Below are 17,058 nucleotides of genomic sequence, written 5' to 3' on the forward strand. Positions count from 1 at the left end.
ATAATCCCTGGTCCAGGAGGATCCCACATGCTGTGGGACAACTAAGCCGGTGCGCCACAACTGCTGAATCTCGAGTGCCGAGAGGCTGTGCTCCACAACGAGAGAAGCCACCACATTGAGAAGCCCACGTACTGCGACAACAGGGTGGCCCCCACTTGCCTCAACTAGAGATAGCCTGTATGCCACAACAAAGACCAGCCCAGCCAGAAAGAAATAAATAATGCAGATGAGTCTGGGCTCTCTTGTAGGGCCAAAAAGTAAAGAAGTGCTCAGAACAAACCAAAACCCAAAGGGAACACAATAATGGCAGTATGTGAAAAGGACACAGGAGTCCCAGTGGCCAAAGCTAGAACCACCTGAATAAGCAGAACCAACAGAATAAGTACACCTGGATTATAACCCAAAGTGTAATATACGTATCCATGAGTCCATACTGATATAAATGATTGAGCAAATAAGTAAGTGGGAGAGGACAGGTAAATCTCCCATGCAGAAAGACTCCAGACAATATATGTAGATACTCAGTCCTTAAAGAAGGAGGGGACATAAATCCCCACTCATTAATTGTGGGCTGCACAGAGTGGCTTCTTTCCAAAATGTAGTGTATGAAAGGGGGAAAGGGAGTAATTTTTCTCTTTCTGGAAAAACTCGACAAACGCTAATTTGGCCAGCTGACCAAGACGAAGGTCAAGAAGGATAAGTTACACTGATCATACATAACTTCAATTTGATGTGATAAAAATGGCACTTTACCTGTGTGGTCTTCCTCCCTCAAACCCACGAGTGTGTGTGTGTGCTCCAGTCGCTCAGTGTGTCCAACGCTTTGAGACCCTTTGGACTGTAGCCTGCCAGACTCCTCTGTCCGTGGGATTTTTCTGTCAAGAATACTGTAGTGGGTTGCCACTTCCTACTCCAGGGGATCTTCCTAATCCAGGGATAGAACCCACATATCCTGCGTTTCCTACATTGCAGGCAGATTCTTTACCGCTGAGCCATCGGGGAAGCCCTAATCATAAGGAAAACCATCAGACAAATCCAAATTGAGTGGTCCTCAACAAAACACCTGACCATACTCCTCAAAATTGTCAAGGTCATAAAAAACCAGGAAAATCTGACAAACTGTTAGAGCCAAGAGAGCTAAAGACTCAGGATGACTCATTGCAATGTGGTATCCTGGATGGGTGGCTAGAATAGAAAAAAGACATTAGGTAAAAACTAAGGAAATCTGAATAAAATATGAGCTTTATTTGGTTAATAGTAATGTATCAGTATTGGTTCAATAATAGTAATGTATCAGTATTGGTTCATTAATTGTCACAAATGTACCGTATTGCTGCCAGACATTAATGGGGGGAAACTGGGCTTGGGGTATGTGGGGACTCTGCAGTATCTTCACAATTTTTCTTTAAATCTTTGAAAACTATCCCAAGTTAAAAGTTTAAGGCAAAAGCCCAGTTATTTGAGACTGGCTGATTAGGCCCAGATGAAGAGGACGTCAAAGTTGGACTTTCTAGCTCACAAAAATGGGGTTAGCTATTAACATCAATGAAGAGTAAGGGCATACACACTGTGATAAAGTTAATAAGGGTGTGTGCACACATGTGCACTGTTCTGATAGGCACCAACTGCACACAGAAATCGGGCAACTGAATGTCTGGGTGACAAAACGCACCCCATCTCCCCACTCCCACTGTGAGCTCCACCTGCCGCCCACTGCAGCAGGAGTTTAGAGGGTGCTGATAGAGGGCCATTATTTTCAGTTACAGTGGTATTTCTCACACTTGAGTAGTACAGAAATGGACTCTTTTTTTTAAAGGAAAAGATATACCCCAGATGTCTGAGAATATGCCTGATGACCCAAAATATATAAGCTCTGTAAGAAACTAATGTCTTAATTTTGAAAGTATCTTTCAGTTGTGAATTATTGCTGCAAGAGTTAAATCTTTAGGATAGGTAAAATACTGTTTAAAATATAACTTGAAACCTCTCTTGTCACTTGCAGAGCGCTAACAAAGTGTCCTTGGATGTCCAGATTAGGAACCACAGCACTGAGTCCCCTAATTTGCGGGAGAGAAAATGAAAAAAGGCAGTCATGGGGGAGCTGTGAGAAGGCCCAAGGAGCAGCAAGCTCAGAAGGAGCAGGCTCTAGGAGGCAGGTCTTCCAGAAAATCAGTGCATAGCCATCTGATGTTCAGCCTACAAGGAAAACTGTAATTGCAGGCAATTGATCATGTGGAATATATGGGAAGAATTAGCTATGGGTAAATAGCATGCAAAGAATTGAATCATTGGAAAAGACCCTGATGCTGGGAGGGATTGGGGGCAGGAGAAGGGGATGACAGAAGATGAGACGGCTGGATGTCATCACCGAATCGATGCACATGAGTTTGGGTGAACTCCGGGAGTTGGTGATGGATAGAGAGGCCTGGCGTGCTGCGATTCATGGGGTCGCAAAGAGTCGGACATGACTGAGCAACTGAACTGAACTGACTGAAATAGCAAAAAAAAAAAAAATTTGTTTAAAGGAAAAAAAAATGTACAGGAGAGGAAAAATAAACATAGTATACCCCTTGACTCAGTAGTAAAGAGCAATTACATAGCCATAGTAACGTAAACACTGAAGGTTAATTTAACAGAAATTGTGATGTAATTATAAAAGACGGAGGGAATGAAAATGGGAAGGTTTTAAAGGTGCTAGGTCTTTATGGAATGTATAGGAAGTAAAAAATGTCCTACGATTAATATATTAAGAAATGGCTAAAAAAGTGGAAAGTAGTTGTCTTTAGGGAATAATACTGGGGGTAGGGAAGGATGAGTCCAAAAAGCAATTTTCACTATAGTCCTTTTAGTATGCTTTGACTTTTTTAAAGCATTTACTTTGTCCCCAACTGCCCCTTTGGGATTCCAAGTGAATCTGGTCAAATCTGAATCACTGTACACCTTCAGGTGTAAGTCTTCAGGGGTCAGCAACATTTGAACCAACCCCACTCCAGTACTCTTGCCTGGCAAATCCCATGGATGGAGGAGCCTGGTAGGCTGCAGTCCATGGGGTTGTTTAGAGTCGGACATGACTGAGCGGCTTCACTTTCACTTTTCATGTTCATGCATTGGAGAAGGAAATGGCAACCCACTCCAGTGTTCTTGCCTGGAGAATCCCAGGGACGGGGGAGCCTGGTGGGCCGCCGTCTCTGGGGTCGCACAGAGTCAGACACGACTGACGCGACTTAGCTTAGCTGCTGCTGCGTCGCTTCAGTCATGTCCAACTCTGTGTGACCCCAGAGACGGCGGCCCACCAGGCTCCCCCGTCCCTGGGATTCTCCAGGCAAGAACACTGGAGTGGGTTGCCATTTCCTTCTCCAATGCATGAACGTGAAAAGTGAAAGTGAAGTCGCTCAGTCGTGTCTGACTCCCAGCAACCCCATGGACTGCAGCCTACCAGGCTCCTCCATCCATGGGATTTGCCAGGTAAGAGCACTGGAGTGGGTTGCCATTGCCTTCTCCAGTTTCACCTTGGTGAAACCCTGCCAACTCAATATCTGGCAATGGTCCAGAGTTTCCCCTACTAATCCAAAACCCACAAAAGCATTAAAAACAAATGTTCTGTTTCTCTCAAGACCTTCTGCCAAATTTCTATCCTAGCTGCCTTGCCTAATGTCTAGCATGGCCCCCTTACCTGAGCTGGAAATACTCAAGCCACCAGGTAGGAGGGTTTGACTGGAGCTGTGTCTTCACTCTTGCTGGGAGGTATGCTGATGACCAAGCCGCCTGGAGTGAGGGGAGCCCTTCTGCCCCACATGGGCATGTCTGTCCCTGGCCTGTCTGAGTCCAGGGCCCCAAGCTTTGCAGTGGTGGCCTATTCTCAGTCCAGGGTGGACTCCTTTGCTGCTCCCCTTCCTGATGAGATCTTGTGTTTATTTGCACAATGATGAAATCTGTCCCTGTAAAGTCCATTTACCTGCAAAATACTTCCCTCCAAAGCAACAGGTCTAAGTTGAAAGCTCTCCATTTAATTTACTGAGTTTTGTAGATCCCTTAGTATGCTAGATAAATTCCAGAGTGATTGTATAAGGAGACACCAATGGAGAGAAAACCTTTATTTGCATAATAACAAACGCAGGTGAAGAAAGAAGTATAGGAGAACTAGATCAAGGTGGAAGAATCTTGGTGGAAGAAAAGAGTATAAAAGGCCCTCTGGGGATCAGACAGGAAGAGCAGAGGCGCTCTCTCTACAAACTCGTTCTGTGATTAGCATCAGGACTGCTCTGAACTAGCGTTCCTTAGGACTTCTCTTTCCTTGGTTAAGAGACTACCTGCTGGCCCCTTTCCTTGTCTCCCAATCCCAAAGTGCTCCCTCCTCCAAACCTGATGGAGGAGCACAGCTCTGTACCCAAATGTGTTTGGCAGAAACTACTCAGAAAACGTTACTCGGATTTTTTGCAGCTCTTAGAGATTGTGACACCCTTAGATCCCCAGGATTGGCTCCTCCTGGGACCAGAGGACTCTGGGTTTTCTAATAAGGAAGATCCTGGCCAGTTGGTCCAAGAAGGGCCCGGATTCTCTTCCAGCCCGGTGTCTCTGTAGAAATGTCCCCTGGAGAGGAAGGTGCTGCTGCAACAGGGGATGTCACCTGAGTTTTCAAGTGTGTACTCTGGTGAAAGAAAGTTGGGAGAGGCCAACTCGATCCTCTGTTTCCCTCCCAGGCACAGGTCTTTATGCCCCTCCCTAGCCACTTTTCTTCCCAAATTAAAGTACCAAGTAAAAGTCCCCACCTGACAGCACACCCTCCTCCTTTACCAGGCACTGTGAGTCCCCCTGACCCCCCACCTCCACCGCCACCACGAGTCCCAGCCCTCCCTCACCACCCTCACCAAGACCAGATCATCCCTCTAGTCCCACCTATGACTTTGGCAGCAGGCGCACACTCCATGCACTCCCATTTCTTACAGTTGGATCTGAGAGAGGAGCAGTTCCTATGGGTTCCATGGGATCCGCATGTAGCGCACAGAATGAGGCGCCACTTCCTACAGGAAGAGCCAAGGGAGGGTGGTGGGACAAACGGAACACTCAGAACCACTCTCAGGATGTTCGCTGCAGTTCAGGCCCTTGCTGAGGTCTTCCTAGGAATCTTTCACTACACATTCTACTCAAGACGGAGGGGTGCCTGAGTGCTGATCCCGGGGCCTGTGGTCAGGCACAGCCACGCACAAGGTAGACTGGGAAGGAATGGCCCTGAGTGTCTCTCCATGGGGCACAAGGAGAGCAGACCCAGCAGAGAGACCTGTTCACTTGTGCATGAGTGAGTCCTGAGCTGCTCAAGGATGGGACTTAGCAGCTGTGTTTGCCCTGAGATCTGCAGACAAAGGTAAATTTCTTGTGCCTGAAAACTGTGCCAAGCCCTAAGATCGCCCTGATGAGAGATCTTTCTAGTCAGGAACTTTTCCCTACCCTTCTTCCTCAGAGCTGTCTCTGCCTCGTTCATACAGACAGATGGGGGCATCACAATGCTGATAGCGCTGATACAACTCTGAGAAAGCCCCTGGCTCGAGTTCCCAGGCAGCATCTCTGCAGTGGGAGAAGAAACAGTGAGTAAGGGACGTACAATCGGTTGGTAAAACCTTTGTTCACCCTGGAAGAACTAGCAAGAACTCAAGCTAGTACAGCAAGAGTTCAACAGGCTGCCCAAATGCTTCAACAAGGCGGGGCAAGTGGTCTGGCAGTGGGAGAGGGTTGACGCAGATGAGTGGAACACAGGGGTTCCTTAGCTCCACACTGGAATTCAAGAACTCAACAAATCCTGTTCCCCAGAGCACCTTTTTTGGGAAACATGCACACCACCCCTACTTTCCTCCCCGCTCCATTCCTTTTTATAATCGAAAAGCTCTCCCACCACCCTTCCCTTTTCACTGTGTATCAATGCTTCTGCTACTTCCTCATTCTCTGAACTATCCTTACACTCACCTCCTTTCTAGAAACCTAGGCAACCCACTCCCTGGCTCAATTCCTGTGGTCAAGTTTCCACTACCTGTCTGGAATATGAATTCCCATTCTTAGCATTTCTTGAGGAAACTCTTCTCGATTGTTGCACTGTGGACATTTGAAGAAATGCTTTGCTGATGTGTGAGCATATTTCTGTAAGATAAACATGGAAAAACTTTGTGCTTATAAAAACACTCTCTTTGATCACATTCTTTCCACCCTTACCGTCATTTTACAGAGGATACTGCTAAGAGAGGTTAGGGCGAGGGCTGCAAACCCAGGGGTCAGACCAGGGACCAAAAGCTCAAGAGAGCACCCAGGAGTGCCTCAGGTGTCATCTTCAGCCATGGGGTCTGGCAGTGGTCAACCTGGCTGGGGTCAGGTACTGTGGATACACGTTTCCCTGTCCTTCAATCTCAGGAACCACAGCTGATTGTGAAGCTACTTGACTCATTCTAGGAGTAGTTCATTCGCTCCAGCCATCCTGAGGATTTTGTTCAGTCTAAATAATGAATGAGGTACTGCAGGTCAACGATGACCAGAGACCCAGCTAAGTTTCTTCTGGAACCAGTTCTGCATACAGACTTCCAGCACAACGCACAGACGCTGAGATTGCCTGAGCATTCCCAGGATGCTCAGAGCTGGGCCATTGGGATGGTCCCCAGAGCAGAGAGAGCCCCACCTGTATGCACTTCCGGTGGTAGATGGCTTGGCTACAGCATGGGCTCTGGATGTTTTCAACACTTATTTGGGATAAGTCTTCACAACACAAGATACAGCTTTCCTCCCCCACGTTCCTGCGTCGGATGTTCTGTGTAGGGCGATGTTCCCCACAAAATGATCTGTGGCAGAGTAAATAGGCTTCGTTTTTTGTTTGTAAATGATGCAGTTTTCCAGCTGCCCGTAAGAGGAATAGCAATCAACCACTCTGGCCCGTCTCCAGTGAACCTCCAAGCTCATGGGCAGGAGGAGGAGCAGGATGAGGAACAGCCACATGCCTTCTCACAGCTGCTTTCCCACTGAGCAAAGCTCCACAGCCTCCTGTTCCTGAAAGCCCCACTTAGTTCTGAGCAGCTGTCTAAGAACCCCAGCTGTTTGTAATTTAAGGAGGGGATGGGAAGCAAGAAGCAAATCTGTGAAATCGCCAAGTCAAGACACTGTTTCTCATTATCAAATGGAGGGACAGATTTTCTGGTGAATCAAAATAGGCCCGTGAGAACTGGACTCTGATTTCATCAGATGCTAAATAACAAATTACAAAAGGGCAGCTCAACTTTCCCCCTTCATCACTCACTTGTACTCTCCAAAAAATTGTGAAAGGCAACCCCTTTCTAGGCCACAAGGAAGATGGAAGTTTCTGGCACATTGGTCCTTCTGGCAGTTGATGGCAGCTCCCTTTCTCTTGCACACAAAGCAGATCTGCAAATGAAATCCCAAGCAGTACTCAGGGCCCCAAGACAGACAGACAGAAAAACACTCTGTAGCATAGCATCCTATGGAACGGAAATTCTTTGACACAGCAGCCATTCCTCTTCCTCAGTGACCTAGAAGCTCTAAGGCATGCCAAAGCTGAGCTTCAAGCAGCACTGCATTCTTTTTGGCTTTCTCAGGATGTTGCTCCCTCACCTGACTTAGGACACTATACCCTAGAGAAGGATGGAACTTAAGAGAAAGACTAGTGGGAAATTCAAGAGTCCTTGACTTTGAAACTACCAATTACGGAAAAGAACAGCAACAGGGATGAGAGGAGTAGTAGAAGAGGCCTACCCCAAGCCCCCATTTCAGGGGATTCTAACCTTCCTAGAGGCCCGGGCTGCCTCCTTTCTGATGTCTTCAGGTAGGAATCCATGGAAACCTCTGTTGGATTGGCCCCTCTGAGGCAGCTTGCTAGATAGGATCTAGAAGGGCAGCAGAACCAGGCTGTCAACACTGATGATCAGTGAGACAGTGCAGTGGGGTGAGAAGGATGACAGGGTAAGACAGCCAAGAAATAGAGCTTGGTGGGATACATATGCATTCACAGGACAATTTATTTAACAAAGGTTTACATAGCACAGGCATTGGGGACTCTTAAGTGCTTTCCAAATATTAACTTATTTAATTCTTGCAACAACCTTAAGAGGTAGGTACATCATCATCCCCATTTTATAGTCTAGAGAGATCATCTGACTGGATCAAGACCACGGAACTCCAGAACCCGGGCTTTCATCCACCTTTGTGCTATGCCATCTTTCATTTATTGAGGACTGTTTTTGTGTGCTGAGCACTTTGAGAAACACACCTAATGCAGTGACTCATTTTCTGCTCACAAACCTGTCATACGGATGCCACTGCGATCCTCATCTTAGAGGCCACTGAGGTACAATGCATTAAGTGACCTCGCTGGGGTCACACAGCAAGGAGGCAGCTGAGTGGTGTTCACATCCGGGCCCCCAGAACCCACACTCTTCCTCTCTTGCTGTGCTGACCCTTGGTACAGAATCAATACTCTTCGCAGAGTGTATTCTTTACAGAAAAGGAAACGAGGCTTTAAAGTCACCCAACTGTAGTCATTCTGGCTTATAGGGAAAGGAGAGGTATTGAACTTTTCTTTGAAAACATACTTTAAAGGACCTTTTGTTTCTGAAAAGCCCCTAAAACAGAGTCTAGAATGGGAAATCAAACAAAAAGCAGCTGAATTGTTATGTACCCAAGAACCGTGGACATGTACGTACTTTGGAAGAATTTCACACCTGAGCCCCACCCCAAGAAGCTTCCAAAAATATTAGACTTTACAGTATTAGACTGTAAGGGTATTAGACTTTACAGTAATTACATGTAATATAATGGGGACCGAGGTTATTTTAACAATAGCAAAATAGCAAACGTGAGCCTACAAGGTTGGATGACTTGAGGATACTTGAATCATAGCCCAATTAGGCCTAAAACATATTTATGTTTACACTCACTCAAGGCTTTAGGACTATATGAGTGATTTTTATCTATACTTTTAAGTGTTATTAATATTTTCTACAATGAACTGTGTAATTTCTATAAATAGAAAATTCAATAGTGAAAGATTAAAAACAATCTAAATGTCCTTTAATAGGAGTTTAATACTTTTTGGCACACCTGTACCATGGGATATCCACCAGTTATTAAAAAAAAAAAAAAAACTAGATCAGTATATTCTAAGTGGAAAGATCTCTGTAAATATATGAGCTTAAAAAAATACAAAGCACTGTGTATGTTTATTTTTATGTTGAAAATATATATGTGGAAAAATGCATTGAAATTAAACAAGATCAGATCAGATCAAATCAGATCAGTCGCTCAGTCATGTCCGACTCTTTGCGACCCCATGAATCGCAGCATGCCAGGCCTCCCTGTCCATCACCAACTCCCGGAGTTCACTCAGACTCATGTCCATCGAGTCAGTGATGCCATCTAGCCATCTCATCCTCTGTCGTCCCCTTCTCCTCCTGCCCCCAATCCCTCCCAGCATCAGAGTCTTTTCCAATGAGTCAACTCTTCGCATGAGGTGGACAAAGTACTGGAGTTTCAGCTTTAGCATCATTCCTTCCAAAGAAATCCCAGGGCTGATCTCCTTCAGAATGGACTGGTTGGATCTCCTTGCAGTCCAAGGGACTCTCAAGAGTCTTCGCCAACACTACAGTTCAAAAGCATCAATTCTTCGGCGCTCAGCCTTCTTCACAGTCCAACTCTCACATCCATACATGACCACAGGAAAAACCATAGCCTTGACTAGATGGACCTTTGTTGGCAAAGTAATGTCTCTGCTTTTGAATATGCTATCTAGGTTGGTCATAACATTCCTTCCAAGGAGTAAGCTTCTTAATTTCATGGTTGCAGTCACCATCTTCAGTGATTTTGGAGCCCAAAAAAATAAAATCTGACACTGTTTCCACTGTTTCCCCATCTATTTCCCATGAAGTGATGGGACCGGATGCCATGATCTTCGTTTTCTGAATGTTGAGCTTTAAGCCAACTTTTTCACTCTCCACTTTCACCTTCATCAAGAGGCTTTTGAGTTCCTCTTCACTTTCTGCCATAAGGATGGTATGCAGGTCAGGAAGCAACAGTTAGAACTGGACATGGAACAACAGACTGGTTCCAAATAGGAAAAGGAGTACGTCAAGGCTGTATATTGTCACCCTGTTTATTTAACTTCTATGCAGAGTACACATCATGAGAAACACTGGACTGGAAGAAACACAAGCTGGGATCAAGATTGCCGGGAGAAATATCAATAACCTCAGATATGCAGATGACACCACCCTTATGGCAGAAATTAAACAAGACCTGACGCCAAAACAAGATAGGAGTTACAAGAATGAAAAGTCACAGACCAATCTTTCTCATGAGCATAGATACAAAAATGAAACAAAATACTGAATCCAGCACCATATAAAAAGGATTATATACCATGACCAGGCAGAACTTGAGCCAGAGATGCAAGATTAGTTTAACATTAAAGTATTCAATCAATGTAACAAACCACATTAACAAAATAAATGAGAAAAACCACGATCATCTTGATACAGAAAAAACATTGGACAAAATTCAGCACATATTCATAATACCCTCCACAAACTAGAAATAAAAGGTAGCTTCTCTAATCTGGTGAAAAACCTACAGCTAACATCATAGTTTAATGATGAAAACCTGGATGCTATCCTCTAAAGTTAGGAACAAGACAAGATATTCACTCAAATAACTTCTATTCAACACTAAAGGTCCCAGCTATTACAATAAAGGAAGAAGAATTAAAAGACATAAAGATTGGAAAGAAAGAAGTAGAACTGCTTTTATGCGCCCATAATTGTGTACACAGGAAATCCTAAAGGCATTCACAAAAAATTAAAAAAATAAAATCTACTGAATAAGTGAATTTAACAAGATTGCAGATATAAAATCAAAGAATAAAAATAAATTGCATTTCTATACACCAGCAACCTTGAAAATTAAATTTTAAAATACCATTATATAATAGCATAAAAATCACAAACTATGTAGAAATACATTTAACAAAATATGTGCAAGACTTCTTCACTAAAAAACATTGCTGAGGTAAATTTTTAAAGACCCAAATTAATGGGGAAATATGTCATGTCCATGGACTAGAAGATTCAATATGGCTTGTCAATTTTTCCCAAATTGATCTATAAATTCAGTGCAATACCAATCACTAACATGACAAGCCCTTTTTTAAACAAGAAAAGTTGACAAGCTAAATATAAAATGTACATGGAAAAGGAAAGCATGTGATACTGATTGCCAAAGCAATCTTGGAAAAAGACTACAGAATTTACAATACTTAATTTCAAGACGCTTTAAAGATGATCAAAACAGTGTGGTATTGGTAAGGACTGACACACACATCAATGACAGAAAACAGACCATGCAGATCCACGGACATGTGGTCAACAGATTTTGACAAAGACACTGAGGCAGTTTAATGGGCAGGGAAAGATTTCCTGGGACACACAAACAAGCACTAACAATAAAAGGAAAAACGGATAAACTAGACTTCATCAAAATTAAAAACTTCTGTCCTTCAAAAGATATCATTAAAGCAGGGGGAAGGGGTGGGATGTGTGATGTTGGCCTCAGAGGTGGCCAGAAGAAGCCCCTGAAGCCCAAGAAGCAAGCCAAGGACAAGGCATTCAACAGAAACAGAGGAAAAACAGAAAAAACTCGGGAAGCTAAAAGCAAAGGCCGGGAAGAAAGGTCCCCTAGCCACATGGAGAATTAAGAAACCTGGCAAAAAGTTGTTCCTTGTGCCTGAGGCAATGATGAGCCTTAATTCCATCCCAGGTGTTTCAACATCTGGATTACCTGCCGTAACATCTGTTGCCACCTATACCTAGAATGCAGTGTTATCCTGAAACCTATTGTAAACTTAAGAATAAAATTTGCAAAAACAAAAACAAACAAACAAACAAAAAATAGATATACAGTGACTTATCTTGACTTTAATTCTCCGAGAAGGCGATGGCACCCCACTCCAGTACTCTTGCCTGGAAAATCCCATGGATGGAGGAGCCTGGTAGGCTGCAGTCCATGGGGTCGTGAAGAGTCGGACACGACTGAGCAACTTCACTTTCACATTTCACTTTCATGCATTGGAGAAGGAAATGGCAAGCCACTCCAGTGTTCTTGCCTGGAGAATCCCAGGGATGGAGGAGCCTGGTGGGCCGCCGTCTATGGGGTCGCACAGAGTCGGACACGACTGAAGCAACATAGCAGCAGCAGCAGCAGCAGCAGCAGTCATTTCTACTTTAGCTATGAGGTTCACATAAACCCAGCCCAAAATCCTGCCAAAATGTGTTCTTTGTTCTATCCTGAATTCTGTACCACCTGTAATTAAACCAACTCACTTGAAAAAAATAAAAAAGGCAAATCATAGACTGGGAGAATACACATATCAGAAAAAGGATTTGTAGCCAGAATGTATAAAGAGCTCTTATAACTCAATAAGACAAAACAACTTTTTTTTTGCCTGACCAGGGATTGAACCCAAGTCTCCAGACAACTAGACTTTTTAAATGGACAAAATATTTGTACAGACACTTCACAAAAGAAAATATGTAAATAGCCAATAAGCACACAAAAAGAAACTCAACACTTTAGGTCACCAGAAAAATGTAAATTAAAACCACAATGAGATACCAAAACATACCTACTAGAATGGTAAAATTAAAAAGACTAACAATATAAATTTTGGAAAAGAATATTGGACAAATAGAAATCTCATAAATTGCTAGTGACAGTATAAACTAGTACAACCACTTTGGAAAGTGATTTGGCAACTTCACATGAAGTTAAACATATAGTTAGTAATTCCACTCCTAGACATTTGTCCCAGAGAAGTGAAAGCATGTTTTCATAAAAAAATTTGTACATGAATTTTCACAACAGCTTTATTCATAAAACCCCCCAAATGGAAACATTCAAATGTTCATCAGCAGGTGGATAAAAAAGCAAATTATAATATATTCATACAACAGAAGACTACTACACTATAAAAAGGCACAGGCTAACAAACCATGCAACAAGGGTCCATTTTCAAAACACTGTGTTGAATGAAAGTAGCAAGACTCGAAAGAGTACAGATTGTATGGTTTCATTTATATGAATTATGAGAAGAGAGAAAAGTAGTCTATTGAGCAAAACAGTGATTATCTTTGAGAGAACTAACTGGAAAGGGTAGGAGGGAACTTTCTGGCATGATAGAAGTATTTATTTTGATTAGGGTAGTGTTTACATGCAAACATACGTTTTATCCCCATGATATATGAGTGTATCATGATATATGAGCTTATCATCAAACTATACACTTGAAATGAGTGCATTCCATAGCATACAAACTATACTTAAGAAAAAGAGAATACCAGGGAAAAAATAACTGCAAGAACTGTTTGCTTCTGGGGAGAAGGAGAAGGACTGAGAACACTGTTAATGGGAAGAGACTTTATATTGTACATACTTTATAATGTTAGAGAATTTTATATCAGGCACACATATTACTTCTTAAAAATCAGATTTTAAAAGAAAATAGCCATTAAGAAAAACAAGCCAACATGGCAATGCATCTGAGGCTGGGTGCAAAAACAAAGCCCAGACTATATAAAAAATCATAGGACATTCAAAGCAAAGGGGGCCTTATACTTACAAGACAGAAATAATGCACACTGAGATTGTCCTTCTGAAGAAATTCCCCTAATTTTTCGGGATCCCCAGGTTCTTGAAGGCATAGCCGGCAAACTGCAAAAAGGATGTTAGGAATTCATTTTGGGAACATAACCATCTAAGTACAAGGAGGAGGAGAGTACTGGGAAGAGGATCATTTTAACAAGGAAGAGGCTGGGCTGAAGTGGTATTGGGTATCAATTAGTCTTTTATATGATTTTAGCCACATCTGAAGGAGTTGGCTGCAACTGCTCACTTCATATACTTTTGCCTCAAGTGGCTTTACTTGTTCCTTGCCCTTTGGATGTGACAGTTAAAAATTACAGACCCTGAGTTCAGGATCTTAGCGATTCTGGGAAGAACGGACAGTGAGAAGTTTGCTGCCCTCTACAGGCGGCCTTTGCTGAGGCTGGGAGGCAGCAGCTGAACAGAACCACTTGTCTTTCTTACCAGGCCCTGAAGAACGCTTCCTCTGGGTTACCCTCTTTGTCTTGGCAGATCTTCTACACAAGAAATGGAAAAAATACAAGTAGTCTTTGAGGATTCTATTGACACCTTTTGTAACATTTCCCTCAAAATGTTAAACCACGGACCTGATGAAGGACCAAGATAGCTAATGGCTAAGACATTAGTTTTCTTCTTCCTTTTTCATATTTTTGAAAGCACACACCATGCCCACTGAATTATTTGAACTATGTGAGAGCACAGTCATCTTTCTGTCCGCGTGTCTCTATCGCCTGTGTGGACTGAATGATGCAAGAACAAACCCCCTTTTATTCTTTTACTGTTTCTGCCTTCACCTACCCTGAATCTCAAGTGGTACTATGTTCACAAAGCCTAATAAAATGATATTAAAATCGATTAAGAATTTCTTATTGCTAGGCAATATTCCTGGCTCTTTACATGTATTAGCTCAAAGGATTGACAGAATACTCTAAAAAGTGAGTGCTATTATTGTATATTTTCTAGATGAGGAACTGAGGCCTAAAGAAATGAAGTAACTTGTCCCAGGTCACCTAGTTAGCAAGTGTCAGAGCCAGGGTCACTCCAGTGTTCTTGCCCGGAGAATCCCAGGGACAGAGGAGCCTGGTGGGCTGCCATCTACAGGGTCGCACAGAGTCGGACACGACTGAAGCGACTTAGCAGCAGCAGCAGAGCCAGGATATGAACCTGGGCAGCAGGGCTCCAGAGCCAGGATTTTGTCTGTAGGGACATCCCTGGGAAGATAGGTTAGGGGCAGCTTCCAGGGGACCACTGGTGTGTGCTTCCACACTAACCAACCCCAGTCTCCAAGACCACGCAAAGGAGACAGAAAGTAAAGCATATACTACAGGCCACCGGGCAATTTCTCCCAAACTCTGTTAAGTCGCCTACTCCACCTCAATCTTTGATATTCCTTCTTCTTTTCTTTTATAGACTTCATTCGCTGCTGCCTCTCTCTCTCCTATCTTGAACTCTTCTGTACTATAATGAGGACAATACAGGCTCTTCCAGCTATAAATATAAATAAGTCAGCTATTAAATCTACATTAAGTTCCATAAGGTCAAAGCAACAGTGCACTTTACCTCCCCATCCATGTAACAGAAAAAAAGGGACCCACCCAGTATCAATGCCAGTAATAGCCAATAATTACTAACTGTATCCAGAACTGTTCTGGGCATTTCACATTTAACTTGCAAACCCCCCTGGAAATAGGTACCATTTTATCCCTATATTCAAGGTGAGGAAACAGGTACAGAGAGATCACAGAGGGGCACCTGCATAGGATCAGAATTACTGATATACCACAGCAGTGTGAGAACTTGGGAGATACTATTTGAACTGGCTAACTGGTTCTTCGTTTTATGTCTACTAAATATACAAGGTAGCACTCCTAACACCTCCTTTTGCCCCCAAGTACAAGCTCCTTAATTCTACGCAGGAAAAGCTAGGTTAGGTAGCTCTTTCCTAGGAAAAGAAGCCTGTGGGATTCTGGCTGCCTAAAGCGAGAACTCCCTCTAGTGAGAGACAAGATATAACCCTGACAAACCACCCTTTGGCTCCTATCACTTCTTTTCACCAGGCTCAGATGGTCACTGAGGTCTGGCCTGTTCTCAACCTTCCTCTAGATCTGAGCCAAGATTAAAAGGCCCCAAAATGGAGAAGACACCCTGCCACTCCTTCCCTGACTAATGTCAGCTGACTACAAATTCAGAGTTTTCATTGGTTAGGGGGGAAATTCCTGAATGGGAAGGGGGACAAAATAAATAAAACCCACTCCTATGAAGGAAGCACAGTGTCAAGTCAGTGGAGAGGACAGCATTTCTTAGGAGCGTTGAGTGAATTAGGTCAGTCCAGGGACACACACTCCAGCACCCACATCCTCAGAGCATATAGCTGGAGAGCATAAATATCTTCAGGGACTGTATGAAGGTAACTACTCAGGCAACTAGTTGTTCAGAAATCTAAGGCTCCATCTCTTCTAACCCATGAGTTGCACCTGCATTGATAATGACATTTGGTGGCTTATTTAACAAAAGCACTTGGACAGGCTGAAAAAGAAGGGCATGACTAGGGGATCCACGTTAGCAGGCTACAGAACAGTTCCAAGTTATTGGGGGAATCCAGATCATCTAGCAATAGAAATAAAACCTTAAAACTTCAGTTGTTTGCATCGCTGGACCAAGACGTTCCTTGAGTTAGATTCTGTGCACACTGGTAGTTACAGGAAGACGCAACGGTCTTTAAAGCATGTGAGGAGGACGTTGCAAACGTTGGCTTCCACAAGCTGCTCAGTTCGAGGTTTCCTAACCAAGCGGATGCTCCCTTGAACCGGTTATCAAGTTGTTTCGCTGGATAAGTGCTGCATAAAACTTGTTGAAAAAATTAAAACTAAAGAAGCGTGTTCGGCGCCGCCGCTGCAAGAATAAACGATGATTTATTGGAAAATACTGTAAGTGTGGCCACAACCGTCCCCCGGAGGTAACAGCCGGAGATGGTGCTCAAGGAGCATCCCGCGAATGCCAGACCAGGCTCATGTCGCGCCTGCCGGGCGGCTGGTGCGGGGCCGGGCCGGAGGTCGCCTCCGCCGGTCGCTCCTCACGGTAGCACACGGGCCGCCGCTCTCGGCTGGGGCCGCCCGTCCAGCTCTCGCCGAGGGCGCTGCTGTCCCGGAGCTTTATTCGTTGTCACAAGCCGTGGTAGCTACCTCACGGGCCGCCGCCCCGCGCGGTGACTGCGCCGGCGAAGGGGGTGAGCGTGCAAACGGGGGCCGAGTCACGCGGACTGCGACCCAGGGAGACTGAGGCCGCGGGGACCACCGCGACGCTGACCGTTGTGGCGTACCCGGACCGCTAACGGTCACGCGCCCGCCCCGCCCCTTCTCGCTCCACCTGGGCTCCAGCCCCGCC

General features: G+C 44.2%; 1 protein-coding gene across 3 annotated transcripts; it reads right to left on the reverse strand.

The window, feature by feature from the left end:
- Positions 1–3,558: 3,558 nt before the first annotated feature.
- On the reverse strand, positions 3,559–17,007 carry PHF7 (PHD finger protein 7). 3 transcript variants are annotated; one of them, XM_070776571.1, is made up of 11 exons: positions 15,927–17,006; positions 15,048–15,162; positions 14,119–14,171; positions 13,652–13,743; positions 7,773–7,874; positions 7,271–7,395; positions 6,659–6,818; positions 6,023–6,129; positions 5,446–5,562; positions 4,897–5,021; positions 3,562–4,648 (listed from the first exon to the last, which is right to left on the reverse strand). In XM_070776571.1, the coding sequence occupies exons 2-11, from the start codon at positions 15,089–15,091 to the stop codon at positions 4,422–4,424; spliced, it is 1,152 nt and encodes a 383-aa protein (XP_070632672.1). In that variant the 5' UTR covers positions 15,092–15,162; positions 15,927–17,006; the 3' UTR covers positions 3,562–4,421. The 3 variants fall into 3 exon arrangements, with proteins under 3 accessions (XP_070632673.1, XP_070632672.1, XP_070632671.1); XM_070776570.1 differs by having other exon boundaries at positions 3,563–4,648; positions 16,301–17,006; XM_070776572.1 differs by lacking the exon at positions 15,048–15,162 and having other exon boundaries at positions 3,559–4,648; positions 16,301–17,007.
- Positions 17,008–17,058: the final 51 nt, after the last annotated feature.

The sequence above is a fragment of the Bos indicus genome, chromosome 22 (assembly GCF_029378745.1).
Source record: "Bos indicus isolate NIAB-ARS_2022 breed Sahiwal x Tharparkar chromosome 22, NIAB-ARS_B.indTharparkar_mat_pri_1.0, whole genome shotgun sequence".
NCBI classification, from domain to species: domain Eukaryota; kingdom Metazoa; phylum Chordata; class Mammalia; order Artiodactyla; family Bovidae; genus Bos; species Bos indicus.